Here is an 18,592-nt window from a genome sequence, read left to right as displayed (position 1 = left end):
AATGCAATCCATAACCAAGCTCCTTAACGCTTGGGCCGGGCAGCTGCGTTCACTATCTTGCAGTGGACGTCACTGAGGCACTGTTCGCCCGTTGAGCCTGACCAACCTGGAAGGCATGTTGTGTGAGACTATTTTGGCCAGTGCCACGAGAGCAAAGCTCCGAGATACCCAAGGTACTCAGGCAGGTTGGTGTTCTCGGCATGCCTTCAGACTTTGGAGGGCGTTGAGCAACGCACATCTTGCAAGTCTGCCAACGACTGCTGTGTATGAAACAAGGTAAGGGACCTATCTCAGTAAAGTGCGTGGGATTGGTTACCTTACTATGTAGGGCAGCACACCTTCGCAGAACGAGCCAGAAGCATTCTGTGAAAGACTCAGGTAAGGTGTTAACTCCCATCGACCTGCTCGCAACCTGGACATTTGTTAGAGAACTCTTGAAGCGTGCCAGTCATTCGCGTCAGTGTGTCGGTGTCACGTGAAAGATAACGCACGGGCTCATGACCATAACGTTATTGTGAATTGCAGCTCACATCACCGCACCTCGTATTGCCTGCTTCCAGGTTCCGCTTAGGGAAGTATTCCAACAACGGCCCCTCTTCGCCTTCGTCATTTCTCTCGGTGTCTGGATCTGCGATCTGCAAGCAAGTCAGCGAAATATTTACTTTGGACATACACAGTAGGAGTTGCCGACACCTGGAGCACATGCCTGTTTTAGGGCCTAACATAACCTCACACCCCGGGCTGTGCCTGCCCTTCGTCAGCTCAACGGCTTGCGAGCAAACTCCAGTCAATCAATGAGCCCGGCAGATGGAGACTTCGCAGGGCAAAGCAGGGTCTCGCAGCCGCAGCGTCGCAGCGTTAGCTCCTGAAAACATCGTATTCGACAGCCCCGCGCTGGTTGCTCCTTCTTGTTCCGGGGGCAAGATTCCCACTCCATAAAGCAATAAAGCATTCAGTCTACCCTCCCAAAGTAAGATGTCTCCAGGTCGTGTAGGTTGCTCCTACCCTTCCATTTTCCTTTTTGTCTTGTGCCTGCGCACATTTGTTTTCTTTTCACACCCTGCACTCCGATAGCACTTGCAAACAGGCGTGCCGCAGGCTTGGGTTCCCTGTTTCGGATCCGGCCACTTCCCGGTTCTACCGATCCATTCCCTGCTGGAAAGTCCGCAATTCCCTGACGAACCTCGAGGAGGACCACGCAATCATCACCGGAGTTGTGGTCATAACCATCGTCACTGTGGCTTGCTGCCGCCCACGGTCTTCCCGCTCGGGCGATCCACCCACCCGCTGTGCTGCTTCTCGATCGGGCAAGTGGCCCATCCCCATTCGCTGGCTCCTGGCCGCGCATCCTCGAAACCATTCGTCGCTTCTCGAAACACGCAACAGACGCTCTTGTCGGATCCGAGAGATAGGCAATCTAGAGCTGCCTTGCTCGGAAAATGGGAATGTCAGGCCTCGAGAAATAATCTACATGGTGTAGACTTGATCTCCCTCCACTAGCAGTGGTAACCGCCTGCTGGCCGCTGGGTGTAACAGGGGGCCAATTGGTGTCTTGTCGCACCACATACGTCATCCGTCGTTCACAAAAGTGTACAGCTCCGCAGCGCCGTGTTGCTCAACAGGAAGTTGTGACAGACCACGGCACGGAAAGGATGGTTGATGATAACCCGTTGCTCAGGCTTCACCAGAGAGGCGTGACACGGCTTACTCCTTCTCCACTGCGCAGCACGTTGGGCAACACACTGCTCTCTTCTGCCGCTCGTTCCACGCCGCACCACGTTGATCTGTGATTCCCCGGTGATTCTTGCTCGTGAGAGCTTCGGCGTGAGCTTCGGGTTCGCATTCGTGCGACATCTCACTCGCCTACTTGGCCTCTGACCTGTCGCACCTCAGCCTGGTTTTATAATAAGAGCAGGACAAGATAGTTACCACAACACCTGCAGTCGATAGCATCCCCGCCATGGCTCCCTCATTCCTGAATTTCAAGGAGTTGCGAAGACGGTCGAGGGCAAGCTTCAGAACCGAACGGTCGACAGACGAGTCCAGCGAGGCCAGCCACAACACGACCCCCACCAGCGGCTCCCTGACGCCGCCATCGATCGGTGCCCAGTCGGATCCCGCTCTGCATCTGCAGTTGAAAGAGCAGACCCAGCCCCAGACTCAATCTCAGTTTCTGTCTCCTCCCGGCACTGCGATCCGCCGCCCACAGACTCATCCATACCCAAATGGCGGCACTAACCGGCATAGCGTCTCGGGCATGGTCGGCCTGGGGTCTCCGTTACCGAGCGGAAAGGGGCCAAGCTTGCCGGTATCTCCATACTCTCCACGAGTAACAAATGTCGCAGATAGTTCGTGGGTGAGTGCCAGAATCATGCACCACCGGGGTTGCTGCTGCCGCACTTGGGAGTGGCTGCCATGCTAGCATACTGATGAGGACTAGGTCTACCAAAAAGTTCTCCTTGTTCATGGCACCATTGGCGACCCATCTCACCACTCGCTCGATGGGACGCTTACCGTGAGCCGGCTGGATGACAACTTCCCTCCTCTTGCATGGCCGGTGTGCGACTCCCGCTTCAAGGCCCTCGTATACTTGATGCCAGGCGCCAACCGCCTGCGGTTGGACTTCTCCAGTCCCAAACTCGCCAACAGCGGATCTTCCAACCCCATCCATGCCTCTTACCTAACGGTACACATGATCCCACCCGTCGGTGCCCCTCCCTTGCAACTGGCGATTCTCCTGGCGAAGGATTCCCCCGGTACTTTTGATGCAATCCCCCCGCGGATCGAACGGGAAGGAAACGGGCTCGACATTGCCGTACGCAAATTCCGCATGGCTGCCTACCTCTGGCAGGCATTTACGGCCGAGCAGATGTGGCGTAACAAGCTTGGCCGCCGCGTCTTCAGGTTCGAGGAGGAGTGGACCACGGGCGCGGCAAGCCACAGGGACAGGGACCACGGCACCCTTCGATCCGAGGCGCGAGTGCACATCATCCGGACCGACAAGACGGTGGCCGAGCTCCGGGATCTCAACCTGGCACAGCAGAATCCAAAGGCCAGTGATGCAGGGGGGCTCTATGGTATCACGGCAGACGCGGTGCGCGACTACTTCAAGCCGCTCCCGGGGCAGAAGTTGTACGTGTCAGTGCTCCTGCTAGACGCGCACTGGGACACAAATTCCAAGACGATTGTCGGCCACGCCGCCCTGGGAGGACGGGTCGGCGACCTGCACCTCGGCATATTCGGATCCCACTGTCTCCAAAGCTATCCGTCCAGCTTCGAGGAGATAGTACCCGCCTTCACAGACTGCACGCCAACCGACACCGCCCACGTCGGCAATGACTGCAACGAAGCAGGCAGCTCCTGGGAGGCAGCCAGCCTCGGCATTGGCGCCCACCTGCACGAGACGGGACACCTCTTCGGCCTGCCACACCGAGAGAGCGGTGTCATGGCAAGGGACTTTGTCGTCCTCAACCGCACCTTCCTCACCCGCGAAGCCTACTCCACCCGAACCCGCTCCAGAGGCGGCCCCGTCGCCCAAGAAGACGAGTGCACCTGGCACCGCCTCGACTGTCTTCGGTTCCGCAGCCACCCGTGCTTCCGCCTGCCCAACGACCCCGTCCTCCACCTGGACGACAGCGTCCAAGGCTGGCCTATGGACGGCACGCTGACGCTCACCGCCGCCACGGGGATCGCCTACGTCGAGATTTTCGCCGGCGACGGCGGCGACGTCTGCCGCGCTTGGATCGAGTACCCCCCCGAAAACGGCGGTAGCGTGCAGCGGATGGTCTCGCTTAGCGAGCAAGATTTGCGGAGCAGACTGCCCGGGGCCAACGAGAACAACAACAGCAGCAGCAGCAGCAGCAGCAAGCGGAAGGAGAAGCTGCGCATCTCGGCGAAGTCGTACGGCGGCGGGACGCTCGACGTCGACGACTTTGCCAAGTTGTGCTCTAAGGAAGAAGCGTGCGTGAAGCTGCCCGGCCTGTCCAAGACGGCGTTCCGCGGCAAGAAGCTGGGCATGTCGGCGATGGATGGGTCCGAGCCTCACGAGTTTGTCTTTTCCAGCGCGCTGCGGCAGGATCGCGTGCTATCCAAGATCGTGTTCTACCACGGGTCGGCCGTGGACGGCATTGAATTTGTCTACGACGACGACTCAAGACAGCTGCTCGGCAAGAAGGGGGGCAAAAAAGGTGGCGATGTCTTTGACATGGGTAGGCCTTTCATCCTCTTCTCCTACTTCAATTGTCTCCCATTTCCAATTGATCTGGCACACGTATGACTGACTTTTGGCGGGCAACGCAGATGTCCGTCGTGGCGAGTACATCACGGGCTTCTTTGTCCGCTCTGGCTTCTGGATCGACGCCATCCAGGTCCTGACCAGCCTGGGGAGAAGATCGCCCCTGTTTGGAAACCCCCATGGCGGTGATCCGTAAGTTCCCTCCATCATCTTTCCCTTCCCCCCCTCTCTCCGTCCTGTCTGGGGCCTCTGCTCTCAAAGTTACGCCTTTTAATGTTTCCCACCCACTGACCTGTTCCGGCCTCTTTCATCAGACACACCCTGGTCCCCCCGCGGGGCTTCAACATATGCGGGGTCACGGGCAGCTGCGGCCCCTGGCTGGACGGCTTCTCTGTGATCATCTCGAGATGAACCGACATGCGAGCTGCTGCTTCTCCTATTGCTTCAGTGCTGTTGATGGTGATGCTGTGCTTTACGAGCCCGCCTATCATATAATCTTTAATGTTACCTTAATCATCTTTAATCAGGCCTTTGTGGCCGGTAATATCTTGTTTCCATTCGAGACACCTTGGGATTCTTGATCGGCCTTGAGAAGGAGGCTATGTCTAAACATACCGGGAGTTAATGTTAATGGCTGGGCAGCTGGGCAGGCTTTACTGGCCACCGCCGATCTCCGGCAGGTGTTTGGTGTTGAGATGGATGGTTCCCTGTTTCCTCGGCACTGGAGTCATCTTCATCGGTATACATTATGTATGGCTGCTGGGTTTGCATACTAGGTTAACTTAATGCAGTGGTAGACATGTCGTGAGAACGAGACACCCACCGAGCAGTCTGTTGCGTCGGTTACGATGCTAGTTTTTGTTCAGATGTGTGAGGTCCCAAGAACATGCAGGCCAAGTAGTAAGCGGACGACAAGTGTCCCCGAATTCCCACACCTTCCCTTTTCTTTTTTAAATACTCTCTTTCTATGTGCTTATCGCCAGCCGGAGGATAGTGGATACGCCCCTAGCTGGAGCCAGGACCGCTAGCGGTTTTCCAAATAACCATGCGCGACCAACCCCTTTGTCTCCCAGTGGTTGATCAAGGAAGTGACAGGCAGGGAGAGCATTGCAAGCCTCAATCGCTCTAGTCCTCAATCGTCATCCTCCTCATCTTCGTCGTCGTCGTCCTCTTCCTCCTCCTCCTCACTGCTCTCCTCCTCGTCAGCATTCTCCAGCCACTCGACCAGCACCCTGCACTTCTCCCTCAACTTGTTCATTCCCTCGCCCTCGGCCGCCCGCTCGTCCGCCCACCAGGCCAGAATGCCGTCCTCCTCGAGCACATCCAGACTGTACAGCTGCTGCAGCAGGGCGGCGAGCAGCGTGCCGGCGCGCGCCGGCTCGAGGTCCTTGACGGCCAGGAGCGCCTTCTGCACGGCCAGGGCGAAGTCGGCCTGCTGGGCGACGGAGTCGCCGCCGACGCCGACCTCGCGGATGAACTTGACGGCGCCGGCCTTGGCGGCGAGCGCCCGCTCGGCGGCCCTGGTGGGCTCGAGCGCGCCGTGCGGCGGGGTGAGCAGCTCGGCGGCGCGGCGGACGAAGGCGACGGCGATGGCGCGGCGCATGGCGCTGTCCGAGGCGTTGTTGGCGAGCCGCAGGCCCATGAACTCGAGCTTGGCCGAGTCGAAGTCGTCGTCGTCGGCGCGCAGCGCGTCGACCAGCCCGCTGACCGCGTCCGCGTGGAAGCTGTCGGGCTTGGACGCGTCGTCGGAGGCGAAGGACGAGAGCCGGTCCCGCGTCTGGCCGAAGTCACTCCCCTGAAGTGAAGCGGCCGTGGAGATCTCGTCGTCCGAGCCGTATCCGTCCTCGGAGGCTAGTGTCGAGATGGACGAGGTGGAGAGGTTGAGTCCCTCAAGTGAGTAGATGAGTGAGCTCTGGAGGATCGCCGGATCCCTCTTCACGCCGTCCTCGTCGTCTGACTCCTCTTCTTCGGTGACGACTTGGTACAGCGCGCCCTTGCCGCCCTTGCCCACCAGGGAAACGTCAGTCTCGGCGCGTTGTTGTTCGTCTGACAGTAGGGATATCCGTGCTGGCGGTTTTGACGGCAGCTGGATCCCGTTATCGAGATGTACGTTGAAGGAAATGAGAGAGCCCTCGGGGATACGGCAATTGGCTCCCACCACGACTGAGCCAGCCACGATCGAGTGGAAGATCGAGGTGCCATCGCCCACCACGGCATCATCCCAGATATAGCTGTTTTCGATCCGGACGTTCTTGCCGATCTTGCACCGCTTCCCGATGACGCTCCGGGAAACGACGCTGCCGGTCTGGACTGTCGTTCCCCTCCCGAGGGCGGATTGCGTCACCTTCGCCCCCCTCTCGATTACAACATGGTCCTCAGCGTACGAACCCCCTTTTATTCTCCTGTATGTCTGGCCGTGGACCAGGTTGCTGTCCGGCACGAACGGGAGGGTCCACCGCTCGAGCACGTCCTTGCTGATGCAGTCGTACATCTGGAGATTGCTGGCGCGCGCCGCATACCCGTCGTCGAGGATCTCGGTAAAGAGCATCTTTCCGTTCAGCTCCCAGTCCTTCAGCACACCATGGAGGAAGTTTTTCCTGGGAAGCTCGTAGTCGAAGCTTTCCGACCACAGAGCAAGGATATCGGGGGTGCAGATGTCGATGCCGCAGTCGATGAGGTCGCTCCGTATCTCGAACTCGCCGTGAGAGAACACTGCGGGGTCCAGAACTAGGTGGTGCTCACTCTGCAGCGGATGGGTCTCTTCGTACTGCAGGCACCGCCCCGTTGTCGGATCGACAACAAATACAGGCGTAATGCCTCTGGCCCTTGCTGCCCGGTGGGGTTGCTCTCCGACGGAGCGCAGAACCATGGTCATGCAGGCATCCCGGTTCGCTTCCCTTCTCGCGCGGTGCTTCGCCAAAGCGGCGTCCAGCTGGATGTTCGCAACCAGGTCGCCGTGGACCAGTATGAAGTCTCCCGCGATTATGGCCCGCTTGTCCAGGTCTCGGAGGAAGTCGCCGATCGAGTGCGCATCCGAGACGCGGATGAACTCAAGGGAGGAGAAGGGCGAGAGGATGCTGCCCGGGCTCCAGCGCAAGGACTCGCGGATGTATTGCTCTATGCTCTCGGAGTGGGCGCCGCAGTATATGAAGACCTCTTGCACGCCGTTGGAGGCGAGGAACTCGAGGGTGTACTCGATCACAGGGACATTCACTAGGGGCAGAAGGCACTGAATTGAGTTGGGGCACGAGTTAGCAATGGCGCACGGCGCGCAGCTAGCGAGGCGCTGACCGGCGCGGAGCATACCCGGGGTGTCTCTAGCGTGAATGGCTTGAACCTATCCTGGAACGAGTCGGCCAGGATGACGGCTTGGAGCACGTCTTCTCTCTTCTCGTCGGTGCCGGCCTTGGCGGGTTTCTTCGCTTTGCCCGCAGCAGCCCCGCCTTTGCCGCCCTGCTTGGACGACATGGCGTGCGTTGCAGGTGTGGCAGCTGAAAGGTGTCGCGGTGCTAAACGGAGTTGTGGTGCAAAAATGTAATGTTGTAATAAGAGCCGGCTCGATAGAGGATGGAGACCAAACAAGCGCAAAGAGGTGTGAGTCAAAGACTCAAAAGGCGACCAATTCGAGTGCTCAAAGTTTCGCAGCAAGTCAAGGGTGGGGCGCGGGGTCAAGGTCAAGTGTGCAGTGGCTGCAAGGCTGAACAGAGACAAGGCGCTGAGTCCCAATCACAATCCCTTTCCAATCCGTGTGCTTGGCTCAGCCTTGCGGGACTCTAACTGGACGGACGGGAAGGATGCCCTGGATAACCGACTCTCGTGTCACTCTGTTTCCTTTATTTCCCTCCTTCACTCCTGTTCTACCTAGATTTTCACACTTCCCTTCTCTCTTCTCGCTCAACATTCTCATTACTTATGTTTTTTCCTTTTTTTTAAAAAAATAAACAAGCAAATGAACCTGTGATGTAGCGATGAGGGGTGGTCGCTGTGACCTGAAGGTAAGTAAGGTTCGGGAAGGCCGCTGACGGGCACGGGTCTTCTGTATGATCGAATCCTGGGAGCAAGTCCTGCATTATTTAGAGCACTTGGTAGTTATCCCATCGGGCATGAGTGTAGATGCGCCTATCTCGATGCTTCCGGGTAACCAGGAGTTGCCCACCTATCAGCCCTGAACCACGGCTAAAACTGGTTATTCTTAAAGAGGTCCCGCCAAGACTAATTTCGGAACCTACCGCTTACAAGTATTTACAAATTGCCGCGAGGGAGCGGGGTCGCCACGACTTTGAGCAACATCAACAACGAAGAATTGCAAAGACTCGTAGCAACAACTTTGCGAAACCTCAACCAAATTGAAAAAAAAGAAAACGAAGTTAACCCGCACCCTAACCTTGACCCTCACCCTAGCTATAACCCTCACCCTAACCAGCGGGGGGCTGGCGCCGCCCCCCGTACCCCCGGCGAACTAACCCGTGGCTAACCCGTGGCGATAGTGCAAACCCCTTGGCGGTCTTGGCGGGGTACTGACGCTGTAAAAACATTGCCGACAATTGGCCGAAATTAGTCTTGGCGGGACCTCTTTAAGATCCAGCGCTAAAACTGGCCTGTGTCTAGAACGACGGACCAGATGGTTATCCTTAAAGAGGTCCCGCCAAGACTAATTTCGGAACCTACCGCTTACAAGTATTTACAAATCGCTATGGGGTGAGCGGGGTCGCTACGACTTCGAGCAACATCAACAACGAAGAATTGCAAAGACTCGTAGCAACAACTTCGTGAAACCTCAACCAAATCGAAAAAAAAGAAAACGAAGTTAACCCGTACCCTAACCTTAACCCGAATCCTAACTATTAACCCGAACCCTAACTAGCGGGGGGCTGACGCCGCCCCCCGTACCCCCGGCGAACTAACCCGTGGCTAACCCGTGGCGATAGTGCAAACCCCCTTGGCGGTCTTAGCAGGGTACTGACGCTGTAAAAACATTGCCGACAATTGGCCGAAATTAGTCTTGGCGGGACCTCTTTAAGATCCAGCGACCGGATTCCAGGTTCTGTCGGCAATAGGTCGACCCCATTAGAAAAACAAACCTTTTCATTAGAAAGACAACCCCTCTGGGCGGTCTGTGCGTCCCCCACCAAAATCTTGCAACGTGTATCACCTTGCAGCTAAGCTCAATGTCGCTACAGGAATCGCTGAAAATCGACGATGCTGCTAGTGTTAGGAACTGGAAATATAGATTTGATAGGGAACTGTGACTCCGAGGATGACTGCTAGGAGTGCTGTTCTACGAAAGGGTATAGAATTGGGTGTCGTAGTAAGCACTGGAATATTGCCTGCCTTGACCGCCTCCCTGTCAAGAGTGGGCTGCAGGTCACGTGGATTTTCTTATCGATAAGAGGCGATGCAGGTCATACTGTGGGGACATTCAGCTATTACAGTCGACCAGTCACGATACGCGCTTCAAGATTTTAGTGGGGGACGCACAGACCGCCCAGAGGGGCTGTTTTTCTAATGAAAAGGGTTTGTTTTTCTAATGGGATCGGCAACAGGTGTCCGTATCCGTAATGTCGCGAGTGTTATCGGTACTTCGCCAACACGATTTGACCCGCCAAGCCCACAAGACAGCTTTCTCTACCAATCACAGCCCTTACAGGTTGGTGAACGTGCTAGTCTGGAGCCGATTCGATATTGCGGCACACCGAAAGGCCCGGCCAGAACATTCCGACTCGGTCACATGAAACCGAACACATCACCGAAATGCTCTCCTTTCCGATACATCACCTTCAGCACCAAACCAGGATCGGACCAATCAACAATCAAGTTGGCAGCCTGGCGCAAGGATTGGGGAAAGAAACTCACGTCGACAGCCAGCAAGGAAGCATGGAATCGACCACAGAAGGCATCACGATCAACTATTACATTCTCGTAGTGTAAACACAATATTCACCTCTCTTGTGATACGTCACTGATCTCGTTCACAACATCCTTTCAACCCCATTCCGAATGCAATGACTAGTGTAGTTAGCGAGCAAGGGGCAGGGTGTCGTCGGTAAGCAGGTGCGCTGCGCAATCCTTGCGAGATCCCGCAAGTCCGGGCCCAGCCCAGCGCCGAGCCAGGCCAGAACGCGACAGGCCCTCACGGAAGACACGGTGAGTTGTGGGACACACCTGCAGGGCTTCAAGCCGAGCTTACATTAGTGTGTGCACGTCGCACTGTCGCACAACGGCGCTCCGGATTTCCAGGTTCGTGCAGGACAGGGTCCGAGAGACCCCGCGGAGAGCATCTCCGAGGATGATGATGGTATCTCAGACGGATACAGCGAACTCTGCTTTGAACATGCCCATCATGGAAGTTAAGGATCACTGGGGTCAGATTTTCCTTGGCTTCCTGCCACGAAAGCGGTCAACAATGGCCCGGTATGTAAGACACCATCGGACTCGCGAAACTAACACATCGCATTGCGAGATGATACGGCCGGCAATGCGAGCCCGCGATACCGAGCGTCCCTGAACGCTCTCACGCTTACTAGCGTCTCTAGAGCCCTGGGGCTGGACCACTGCCAAGCATCCGAGCTCGGACGGTAGGGAAGGGAAGTTCTCTGCATGATGTTCTCCGAGGTAGCAACAGTGATTAGTATTCCATACACTACACTAGCTTCACCAATCCCAGCATCTCCCCTCCTCCCCCGCTGGGTACCGCACACGAGCTGTCCCTCCGCAAACCGCACCCGTCCTCCTCCACACCGGTCCGGCCCGATCGGAAAGCCCATCTGCGTTTTGCGTTTCATGTGGGGGCGCACCTCACTCACACACACCCGCTCTGTTTGCGCCCGTCACTTCACTATTCCCTATTCATCCCAGACCTCGTTCTAGACCCCTTCCTGTTTCACCTCTTCCTTGCCCACGGGGAAACAGCGGTCCCTGCCTGCATGGCAGGCAGGGGAGCGCCGCCCCCCACCTCCTCTAGTGTAGTTATGTCGGTCGTCGTTAAAGAGGTCCCGCCAAGACTAATTTCGGAACCTACCGCTTACAAGTATTTACAAATCGCCAAGGCCACGACGACTTCGAGCAACATCAACAACGAAGAATCGAAAAGACTCGTAGGAACAACTTCGTGAAACCTCAACCAAATCGAAAGAAAAGAAAACCGAGATAACCCGTACCCTAACCTTGACCTATATCCTAACCTTAACCCGAATCCTAACTAGCGGGGGGCTAGCGCCGCCCCCTATACCCCTAGCGAACTAACCCCTTGGCGATAGAGCAAACGCCTTGGCGATCGGGGTTGCGTAAAAACGCTATAAAAACATTGCCGACAATTGGCCGAAATTAGTCTTGGCGGGACCTCTTTAACGTCTACCGTTATGTCACGATAACCAACCACTCAGTGGCCCATGTCCATAGGTACGGGGCAAGGGTTGCTTCCCGCCCTTCCCGCAGGGCTGGGTAACATGGTGTAACTAAAGTTCGGGGCGCAGGACGCAGTCATCTTAGTGTAGCTCGCTTCTTGCAGAAAGTACATATCTTTATCGCGCAGCCGCCAGATCTTGGACTCTGTTTTCACTTCTTCACTTGATTCTCCTTCCCTCCTTCTGGGATGGCTTTCCGCCCTCGTTCCCTTTTACTCTGTTGTCTGCCCCTCGTGTGCGGAGTTCAGCTCTTCGCGCTCATGACAAAATAGGGCTGGCCCCTGTGAATTTCTTACCCGATCTGTCTTTCCCTTACTATCAGTCATGCAAGAAATAGGTGTGACTGTCCTTTGCTGCTTGCCCACATTTACGTCCCATCACCCCCCTTTCATTTCGACGCCACAGCTTTTTCGGATCATTCCACCTGCCTGTCAAGTAGGAAGACGTCGCACCCCGCCATTGAGGAGGACGACGAGGCGCAGTCACCGACATCCGCCCACAATGCGCCTGCCCACCAAACTTTGAGTCAACAGTTTCTCCTTTCCAAGCTGCAATGATATATACAGTATCCAATTTCCTTCCACCCAGTTCGGTTCCGCTTGATGATGAAGCGGGCACCCTGATCCGGCCGTTTCGGCTGTATATCCTCGACCAAACCGATACCCCAACACCGATGATGGAATGCCAACCTGCCTCAACCCTCCCCGTCCAGCTATGCTTCGCCGCGCGAGTCCCGTTCTTTTGGGGAACCTTGACCTCCCACATGGGATGGCAACCTCGGAAACAACAAACAAGTCCCACCTGCGAACGAGCGAACACAACAAAAGATTGTTGTTTTTGTTCTTCTTCGTCGTCGTCGTTGATGCAAAAGAACGAACGCCGCCCGCCCCCGTCCGCTCATTGTACATACCCGCCCTGGCCCGGCCCTGGCCCGTATAACCGCTGCCGCTTTTCGGGCCGATCGTCGCCGGCCGCGAGCCCGCCGCCTAAGTGGCTCTCCGGCATCCTGCCCATCGGCTGCGGGGCCGCAACCTGCGCTGTTAAATAGTTCGCGTATTGCCCCGGCTGCGGCTGCGGCGGCGGCTGCGGCTGCTGTGGCGGCGGAGGCGGGCGTTGGGCGGCGCCGGGCGTGAGCACCATCCCGCTCGGCCCGCTGCCGACGGCGCTCATGTACCCGCCGCCATCCAGGTTGGGCGACGTTTGGTGCATCTGCCCCGGGGAGTGCCACGACGAGGCGGTCGAGGGCGACTGGATCGGCGTGTGCTCGAACTTCACCTGCGGGTTGCCGGCCATGTTGCCCATCGCCATGCTGGCTGGGCCGTAGCCTTGGTTGGAAGCCGGCGGACCAGGTCCGGCGCCCGCCACTGCCCCGGCCATGTCGTCTCCGACGAGACCGGCTGATTGCGGATCCTTTAGCATGCGCGTCAGGTGCTTTCGGAGGATACGGATCATGCCGTCGCGGGTGAAGGGTTTCGCCAAGACGTCGTTCATGCCTGGGGGACGTTTAGATGGGATTCGGGACAACGAGGTAACCGGCTGGCGGGAGAAAGGAGTGCTTACCAAATTGGAAATAGGTTTGGATGTCCTCCTGTCGAATGTTCGATGTCATGGCAACCACGGGGACTTGAGGGGCGACCATTCGAATCATCGCCGTCGCAGACACACCGTCCAGGTTGGGCATGATGATGTCCATGAAGATGAGATCAAACCTTTCGGCGTCTCGGTTGACCTTTTCGACGGCCTCGAGACCGTCACGCTACAAGACCCATCAGTGAACCGTCGTGACCAAACCCGGCCGCGCCTCTCCTCACTTACAGCAGTGTCAACGCTACAATCCATCATGGTCAGGAACTTCGACCCTATCCTCGCGCACGTCTTATCGTCCTCGACGAGTAAGATGTGCGGCTTCTTGCCTCGCCACAGAGAACCGAACTGTTCCTTTAGCGGCGGGGTGATCTGTGACGGAGCCTCAGTCTGTATAGTGGGATTGCTCAGGGGCCGGCTGTACGGAATGTTGTGGATGTGGTCAGCGTGGAAGGGGTCGATGCCCGTCGTCTGTCCCACGGGATACACCAGGTGGCGCGGGTCGTTCAGCGGGTCGTGAACCAGCTGCATCCCTCCAGGGCCGGGCTGCTGGAACATGACGGACGAGCCCGCCGAATCAGCCGGGGATCCGTTCTGGTTGTATGCCATGGATAGCCTCTCGAGCTCTCTGTCCGCCTGCACATCCGGAGACACGCCGTTGAGGATCTCCCGGGCTCGTCGGAGCTCGGGCGCCGGTTCGTCCGCTCCGTCCGGCAAGAACCCCATCCCGCCCGCGTGGAAGTTCTGACCGCCCGACTGACCGCCTGTCTGACCGGAATGGCTGGACTGCGCCGAATGGCGACTGTGGCGCCGCTGATCCTCCATGTTGTTCAAATAGGTGATGAGCTCGTTGGATGCCTGGCTCTGCGCCCTGACCATCTTTTGCAGGCTCAGAACCTCACTGACGAGCAGCCTGTTCGTCTTCTCGAGCTCATAGTACTGTTCTTGCAAAGCTTGGATTTGATGTTGAGTCGCCGTGAGCGACTCGCTTAGCACGATAATCTGCTGCGATGCTGGGAACGCATCCTCGGCGGGCGGGGGTTTCCTGGGGGCCGGTGCCTTCCTTCGGATGTTGTCGAGATTATCTTTCCTGTCCGCGCGGAACTCAGGATGCCGGAACTCCCATGCCTGGCGTCCGGATCCGTCAATGTGGCTCGCGAGTCGCGGAAACCAAGGGAAGGGGCCAACATACATCTCGCCCATATGGCGATTCGCCATTCTCCTCATTGTGCCTCACTTTATGGAAGTCGTACTTGTTCAATTGGCGCACAAAACTCGCGAAATTGCTGTGCTTGAAGTGTTTGGGGAGGATGGTTTTGGTGAACTTCTCGTTCTGCCGGCCGGACAAGTCAGCATCTCCTCAACATCGCTGCCACGGCTGCCGGGCTCCTAAAACACAGGCATACCTCCAAGACCACAAAGCTGTCGCCGTCGGGGCTCCATCGTACTACCGAGTTGTACGAAGGGTCCTCCAGCATCCTGCGACGTCATCGGTGAGCATGTTATCGGGGACCGCGAAAAGCGCGGCCTCGGGAAGGGGATTCGTACTTGTACAATTTGCGCACCTGTGGGTTGCCACGTCAGCTGTGCTCAACGGCCGTGCGGACACGCGGAGATGGGGAAGCGGGGTGGTGAGAGGGAGGAGGAGGTTGCTCACAAAGTCGCTGGAGTTGCTCCCAGCCTGGGTGGCGCCCGCGTCGCTATCGGCGGGCGGCATGATGGCGGCCGTTGGCGGTTCGACCAGTCGCTGCCAAAAACCGTCTGGGACGATGCAGATGCAGACGGAGCGATGCGGCAAGCCAAAGACCGATAACGACGGCCGATAAGCCCTCGCCCCGAGAAACAGACCCAAATCGGATGGGAGACGTTCCCAAGCTGGTGCACAGTTCGAGTCTTGCCCCTTCTCATCCCCACAGGCGCAAGGTAGGAATGCGACGGCTCTTGCCCTGGTCCGTCCGGGCTGGGCGCGGTTCCCACTTTTCCCTCGAGGTCACGCTGCGTATCATAGGCCGAGAAAGCGCAAACCCGCGGCCCGCTCGCGACGTAATGCACCGACACAGCGGGAGGCCAGGCGCCGCCGCACGCACCACGAATTTACGTCTGCGATCGAGGCTAAAACGGCCCAGAGTTGGGCGAGAGACTGGACGCTGAACGACCTAGTTAATTAAATCAGGACTCACCTCAGCTCAGTGCTGAGGCGACCAAAAGCGGAATGGGAAAGGTCACTTTCAGGTGAAGGCGAGAGGAAAAGGAGAGTATAGTTACCGGCGTCCGTCATAGTGAATTGAGCAGCAGCGGCAAGCCACTGGCAGTCTCCTGCACTCGGCAGGCTCCCAAAACAAGGTGACGGGTACACTAGTTAACGTTGACTGCCCGTTATGTTATATGCACGGTATCGAGGAGAGCGGGGGTGTGATTGCAGGAACAGGTTGGCAGATAATATGGGTACGGCGATCAGTACCGAAGATTGACCCAGGATGACCGCCATTGCTGCTGCTTTCGTGATTTACACAGCAAGTAACTTAGGTAGTGTAATTTTCCCTTGCCTTTTCTCCAATTGCCGAGCCCAAGTCGCAAGTGCCTGGACGGAAGTAGAGGGGTCCAGCATGGTTCAGATGGCCCAGCAGCCGCTCCCACAACTCAGTGCACTGCTCGAGAGCTGACTTCCACGGGCCGGAGCATCACGGGTGTCTGTGTACACTGGGAAAGTAGATCCTGTTGCGGTAGCGTGGTTGTGAATTCTGCGTCTGGGACCGAAGCTGAGTCCTGACAGGGCGTGGATCCTGGCCGCCCGCATGATGCGCGGCCTCGTGATTCGCTAGCGCCAAGATACCCTGCCCAAGCCTTGCCAGGGTTCTTCTCTGAGAGCTGAGGCCGGCCCTGTCGTTCATCCTCGGATTAGTGTAACGTCAAACGCGGAGTGAGGACTGCCACAGACAGGAATCCGCAGGGACCGAGATGCGGTTCTGCGGTGTTCCTGGACGAGGGGAGAGTGTCCGAATATAACCGGATCCAAGCCTGCGGCCGAGAAGGAACAGCAGTCGCTCTTGTCCGTTGGCAGGCCATGGCACCTCTGCACATAAGGTCAGGTACCTTCCGTACACTGGTGTACTGTACAACTGTGCCTAATCCGTGGGGTCGCCGTAGTGTATTCCGCGAGTCCTCAGTGCTCAGTGGGTACAATTCCCCCCTTGTTTGTTCGTTAGTTTGGTACTTATGGTGGATCACGACAAGGATGTGAAAGCCAATCAACGATGGATTACAAAGACAGTACAGGTACTTAATCCTCTATAGAAAAACAGAAGAAAAACAGGTCAATCTTAGTACCCCGTATACCCCCCCTGATTTTCAATCACCTAAGCTAGCCGCCTAGGCATCGAATGAACCAACTGCAATAAATAGTCAGAGGGCACTGCGGCCTATGTCCGCAAAACAGCTTCCTTCAAGGCCTCCCCAGTTGGCCGGGTAGGATAGTTGCGTTCGATCCATCGCTTCATCCAAATCCATATATGTTCGATAGGATTGAGGTCTGGAGAGTGGGGAGGCCAGGTGACAATATACGTACTAGGGAAGTGTTTCACTATGTACGCCTTGGTCGACCTCGAACAGTGAGCTGGAGCGTTATCCTATTGGAGCTTGAAGGTCGGGTTTTGCTCCTAAAATTGGTGGAACAAAGGAAGAATGCGCTTCTAGTAGGTAGCCGAGTTGATCTTGCCCTAGGACTTGTCCTATACCAAATGTGTGCCTTTCCTCCCTCCTGTAAAACAACCCTAGAACATCTAGCCGTTGGCCTGCTGCCGTATTATAGCGAAGTCTTGAGGATCCTCGCCCAGGAAAATGGTGATAAACTTATAGCTAGAGCCTAGGCCATTGACCTAGGTTTCGTTAGACTAGATCTATTGCTCCTAATCAATAGGGCGAAGGTGAGCCTACTGTTGGGCAAATGCAAGGCGCAGTTGCCGAGTCTTTGGCGTAAGTAGCTATCGCATTGGTTGAAGGGTCTGAACAACGCCTTGGCCTTCTATCGTATAGCGAATGGCACGAGCACTGTAGGCCGAGAGAACCGAGCGCATCTTTTGTATCTGCTCCTATGGAAGGAAGCGCTTCGAAGCCCTTGGTATGTTGACGAAGTTGCGGATCAAATCTTGTACTTCCTAGGGCACAATTGGCACCTAGCTATAAGCAACTGTGTATTGTAGGTTGTTGGGAGCGTAGATAGCGTATTGGACCTAACGTTGTATAAGGTTCATTGCCTTAGCGATCTTCGGGATGCTTATATTGCTGTAGAAACGTAATGCCTTGACGACAAGCCTCTCTTCGTATATGGTGGATCGGTTCTTTTGCGGAGGCCTAGTCGAAGAAGGATGCTCGGTAAATGACAGCTTGGCTGGGTCGATCTGCTAGCGCGAAGGCGAGGGCGAAGGAGGGGGGTTGAAGCCGTTGGAAGAATCAGAGCTTGGGCAAGCTGGGAGGTCGGCTGTCGAGGGCTCCTTAGAAGGAACATCTGGAAGACCAGATTAACTAAGAAAATGCAAGGCAATTAGGGAAAATGGATGTACCTACTAGGTAAGCCGGACTTTGCGGCACGTTTGGCAGCCTGGCGCGCGTTGAATGCCCGGATGGCTTCGGCCTGTGGTATTGAAGGAAGGCTGGGTTCTTCAACCTCTTCCAATTCCTCGGCATCGGCCAGGAAATCAGGGTCTTCGTCGTATTCGTCGTCGTCGTCGTTCAACAGCGGGTCGGCCCATCGCGGCCGGGACCAACTGGCTGGCAGTTGCCGTGGTATAATGGCCTGCAGGTCAGCGATGTGCCGTACGGCTGGGCCAGGTCGGTGGGCTTCCGGCTGGGCCAGAAAGGTGGGCTTCCGGCTGGGCTAGAAAGGTAGGCTTCCGGCTGGGCCAGAAAGGTGGGCAAGAAGGTGGGCAGGAAGGAGGGCAGGAAGGTGGGCATCTTCGAACCTGGAAAATGGGGCCTTTTTATAGTTGAACTGCCCACCTGGCTGATTTGGCTGATTTGGCTGATTTGGCTGCCCACCTGGCTGATCTGGCTGATTTGGCTGATTTGGCTGCCCTGGGCGATTTTGAAGGATTTGATGGCTTTGATGGTGGTGATGCTTTTTTTGATGGTTTGGTCGATGGTTTTGTTGAATGCAGTGCCAGAGCCAGGAAGCTGAACAGGTGGGTAAAAAGGCCGATTTTTGGTTGGCTGCAGGGCCCTGTCAGTAAGTGGGTAAAAAGTGGGGCGAAGAACCAAACTAACAAACAAACAAGGATTGAACTGTACCGACGAAGTGAACAGCGACGGAAAACGGAATACTTCCGCGACTCCAATCAACGAGCCAGACCATTTTCTGACTCAACATTTCTTCGCC

The 18,592-nt window shown here is 56.6% G+C and overlaps 5 protein-coding genes across 5 annotated transcripts; 1 reads left to right on the top strand and 4 right to left on the bottom strand.

Moving 5' to 3' along the window:
* Nucleotides 1-1,660: 1,660 nt before the first annotated feature.
* Nucleotides 1,661-4,368, top strand: THITE_2116669 (uncharacterized protein). Its single transcript, XM_003654009.1, has 2 exons — nt 1,661-2,356; nt 2,441-4,368. Exons 1-2 carry the CDS (start codon nt 1,961-1,963, stop codon nt 4,274-4,276), a joined length of 2,232 nt encoding a protein of 743 aa, XP_003654057.1. The 5' UTR covers nt 1,661-1,960; the 3' UTR covers nt 4,277-4,368.
* A 677-nt stretch (nt 4,369-5,045) lies between these two features.
* THITE_2116667 (uncharacterized protein) lies at nt 5,046-7,886 on the bottom strand. Its single transcript, XM_003654008.1, has 2 exons — nt 7,541-7,886; nt 5,046-7,463 (listed from the first exon to the last, which is right to left on the bottom strand). Exons 1-2 carry the CDS (start codon nt 7,700-7,702, stop codon nt 5,367-5,369), a joined length of 2,259 nt encoding a protein of 752 aa, XP_003654056.1. The 5' UTR covers nt 7,703-7,886; the 3' UTR covers nt 5,046-5,366.
* Nucleotides 7,887-12,720: 4,834 nt separating this feature from the next.
* THITE_2116663 (uncharacterized protein) lies at nt 12,721-15,306 on the bottom strand. Its single transcript, XM_003654007.1, has 6 exons — nt 14,878-15,306; nt 14,770-14,785; nt 14,628-14,700; nt 14,414-14,554; nt 13,453-14,349; nt 12,721-13,393 (listed from the first exon to the last, which is right to left on the bottom strand). Exons 1-6 carry the CDS (start codon nt 14,936-14,938, stop codon nt 13,142-13,144), a joined length of 1,440 nt encoding a protein of 479 aa, XP_003654055.1. The 5' UTR covers nt 14,939-15,306; the 3' UTR covers nt 12,721-13,141.
* Nucleotides 15,307-16,640: 1,334 nt separating this feature from the next.
* Nucleotides 16,641-16,847, bottom strand: THITE_53718 (uncharacterized protein; the record flags this gene model as incomplete). Its single annotated transcript, XM_003654006.1, has 1 exon — nt 16,641-16,847. A coding segment is annotated over one exon (207 nt), but the record flags the coding sequence as incomplete, so codon positions are not given.
* Nucleotides 16,848-17,488: 641 nt separating this feature from the next.
* Nucleotides 17,489-18,525, bottom strand: THITE_2116660 (uncharacterized protein). Its single transcript, XM_003654005.1, has 2 exons — nt 17,785-18,525; nt 17,489-17,725 (listed from the first exon to the last, which is right to left on the bottom strand). The coding sequence occupies exon 1, from the start codon at nt 18,169-18,171 to the stop codon at nt 17,950-17,952; it is 222 nt and encodes a 73-aa protein (XP_003654053.1). The 5' UTR covers nt 18,172-18,525; the 3' UTR covers nt 17,489-17,725; nt 17,785-17,949.
* Nucleotides 18,526-18,592: the final 67 nt, after the last annotated feature.

The sequence above is a fragment of the Thermothielavioides terrestris genome, chromosome 3 (assembly GCF_000226115.1).
Source record: "Thermothielavioides terrestris NRRL 8126 chromosome 3, complete sequence".
In the NCBI taxonomy this organism is placed as follows: Eukaryota; Fungi; Ascomycota; class Sordariomycetes; order Sordariales; family Chaetomiaceae; genus Thermothielavioides; species Thermothielavioides terrestris.
Note: the sequence above shows the minus strand (reverse complement) of the source record. Positions and strands in the feature narration are given on the sequence as shown.

Bases quoted from the DNA above. Each gene is read 5' to 3' on its own strand.
- THITE_2116660 (XM_003654005.1), bottom strand. From the start codon at position 18,171: ATGCCCACCTTCCTGCCCTCCTTCCTGCCCACCTTCTTGCCCACCTTT.
- THITE_2116663 (XM_003654007.1), bottom strand. From the start codon at position 14,938: ATGCCGCCCGCCGATAGCGACGCGGGCGCCACCCAGGCTGGGAGCAAC. The intron at 14,350-14,413 runs GTATGTTGGCCC...TCCGGACGCCAG, and splicing joins AATCGCCATATGGGCGAGAT to GCATGGGAGTTCCGGCATCC. The intron at 13,394-13,452 runs GTAAGTGAGGAG...TGGGTCTTGTAG, and splicing joins ATTGTAGCGTTGACACTGCT to CGTGACGGTCTCGAGGCCGT.
- THITE_2116667 (XM_003654008.1), bottom strand. From the start codon at position 7,702: ATGTCGTCCAAGCAGGGCGGCAAAGGCGGGGCTGCTGCGGGCAAAGCG. The intron at 7,464-7,540 runs GTATGCTCCGCG...AACTCAATTCAG, and splicing joins TCACGCTAGAGACACCCCGG to TGCCTTCTGCCCCTAGTGAA.
- THITE_2116669 (XM_003654009.1), top strand. From the start codon at position 1,961: ATGGCTCCCTCATTCCTGAATTTCAAGGAGTTGCGAAGACGGTCGAGG. The intron at 2,357-2,440 runs GTGAGTGCCAGA...GATGAGGACTAG, and splicing joins ATGTCGCAGATAGTTCGTGG to GTCTACCAAAAAGTTCTCCT.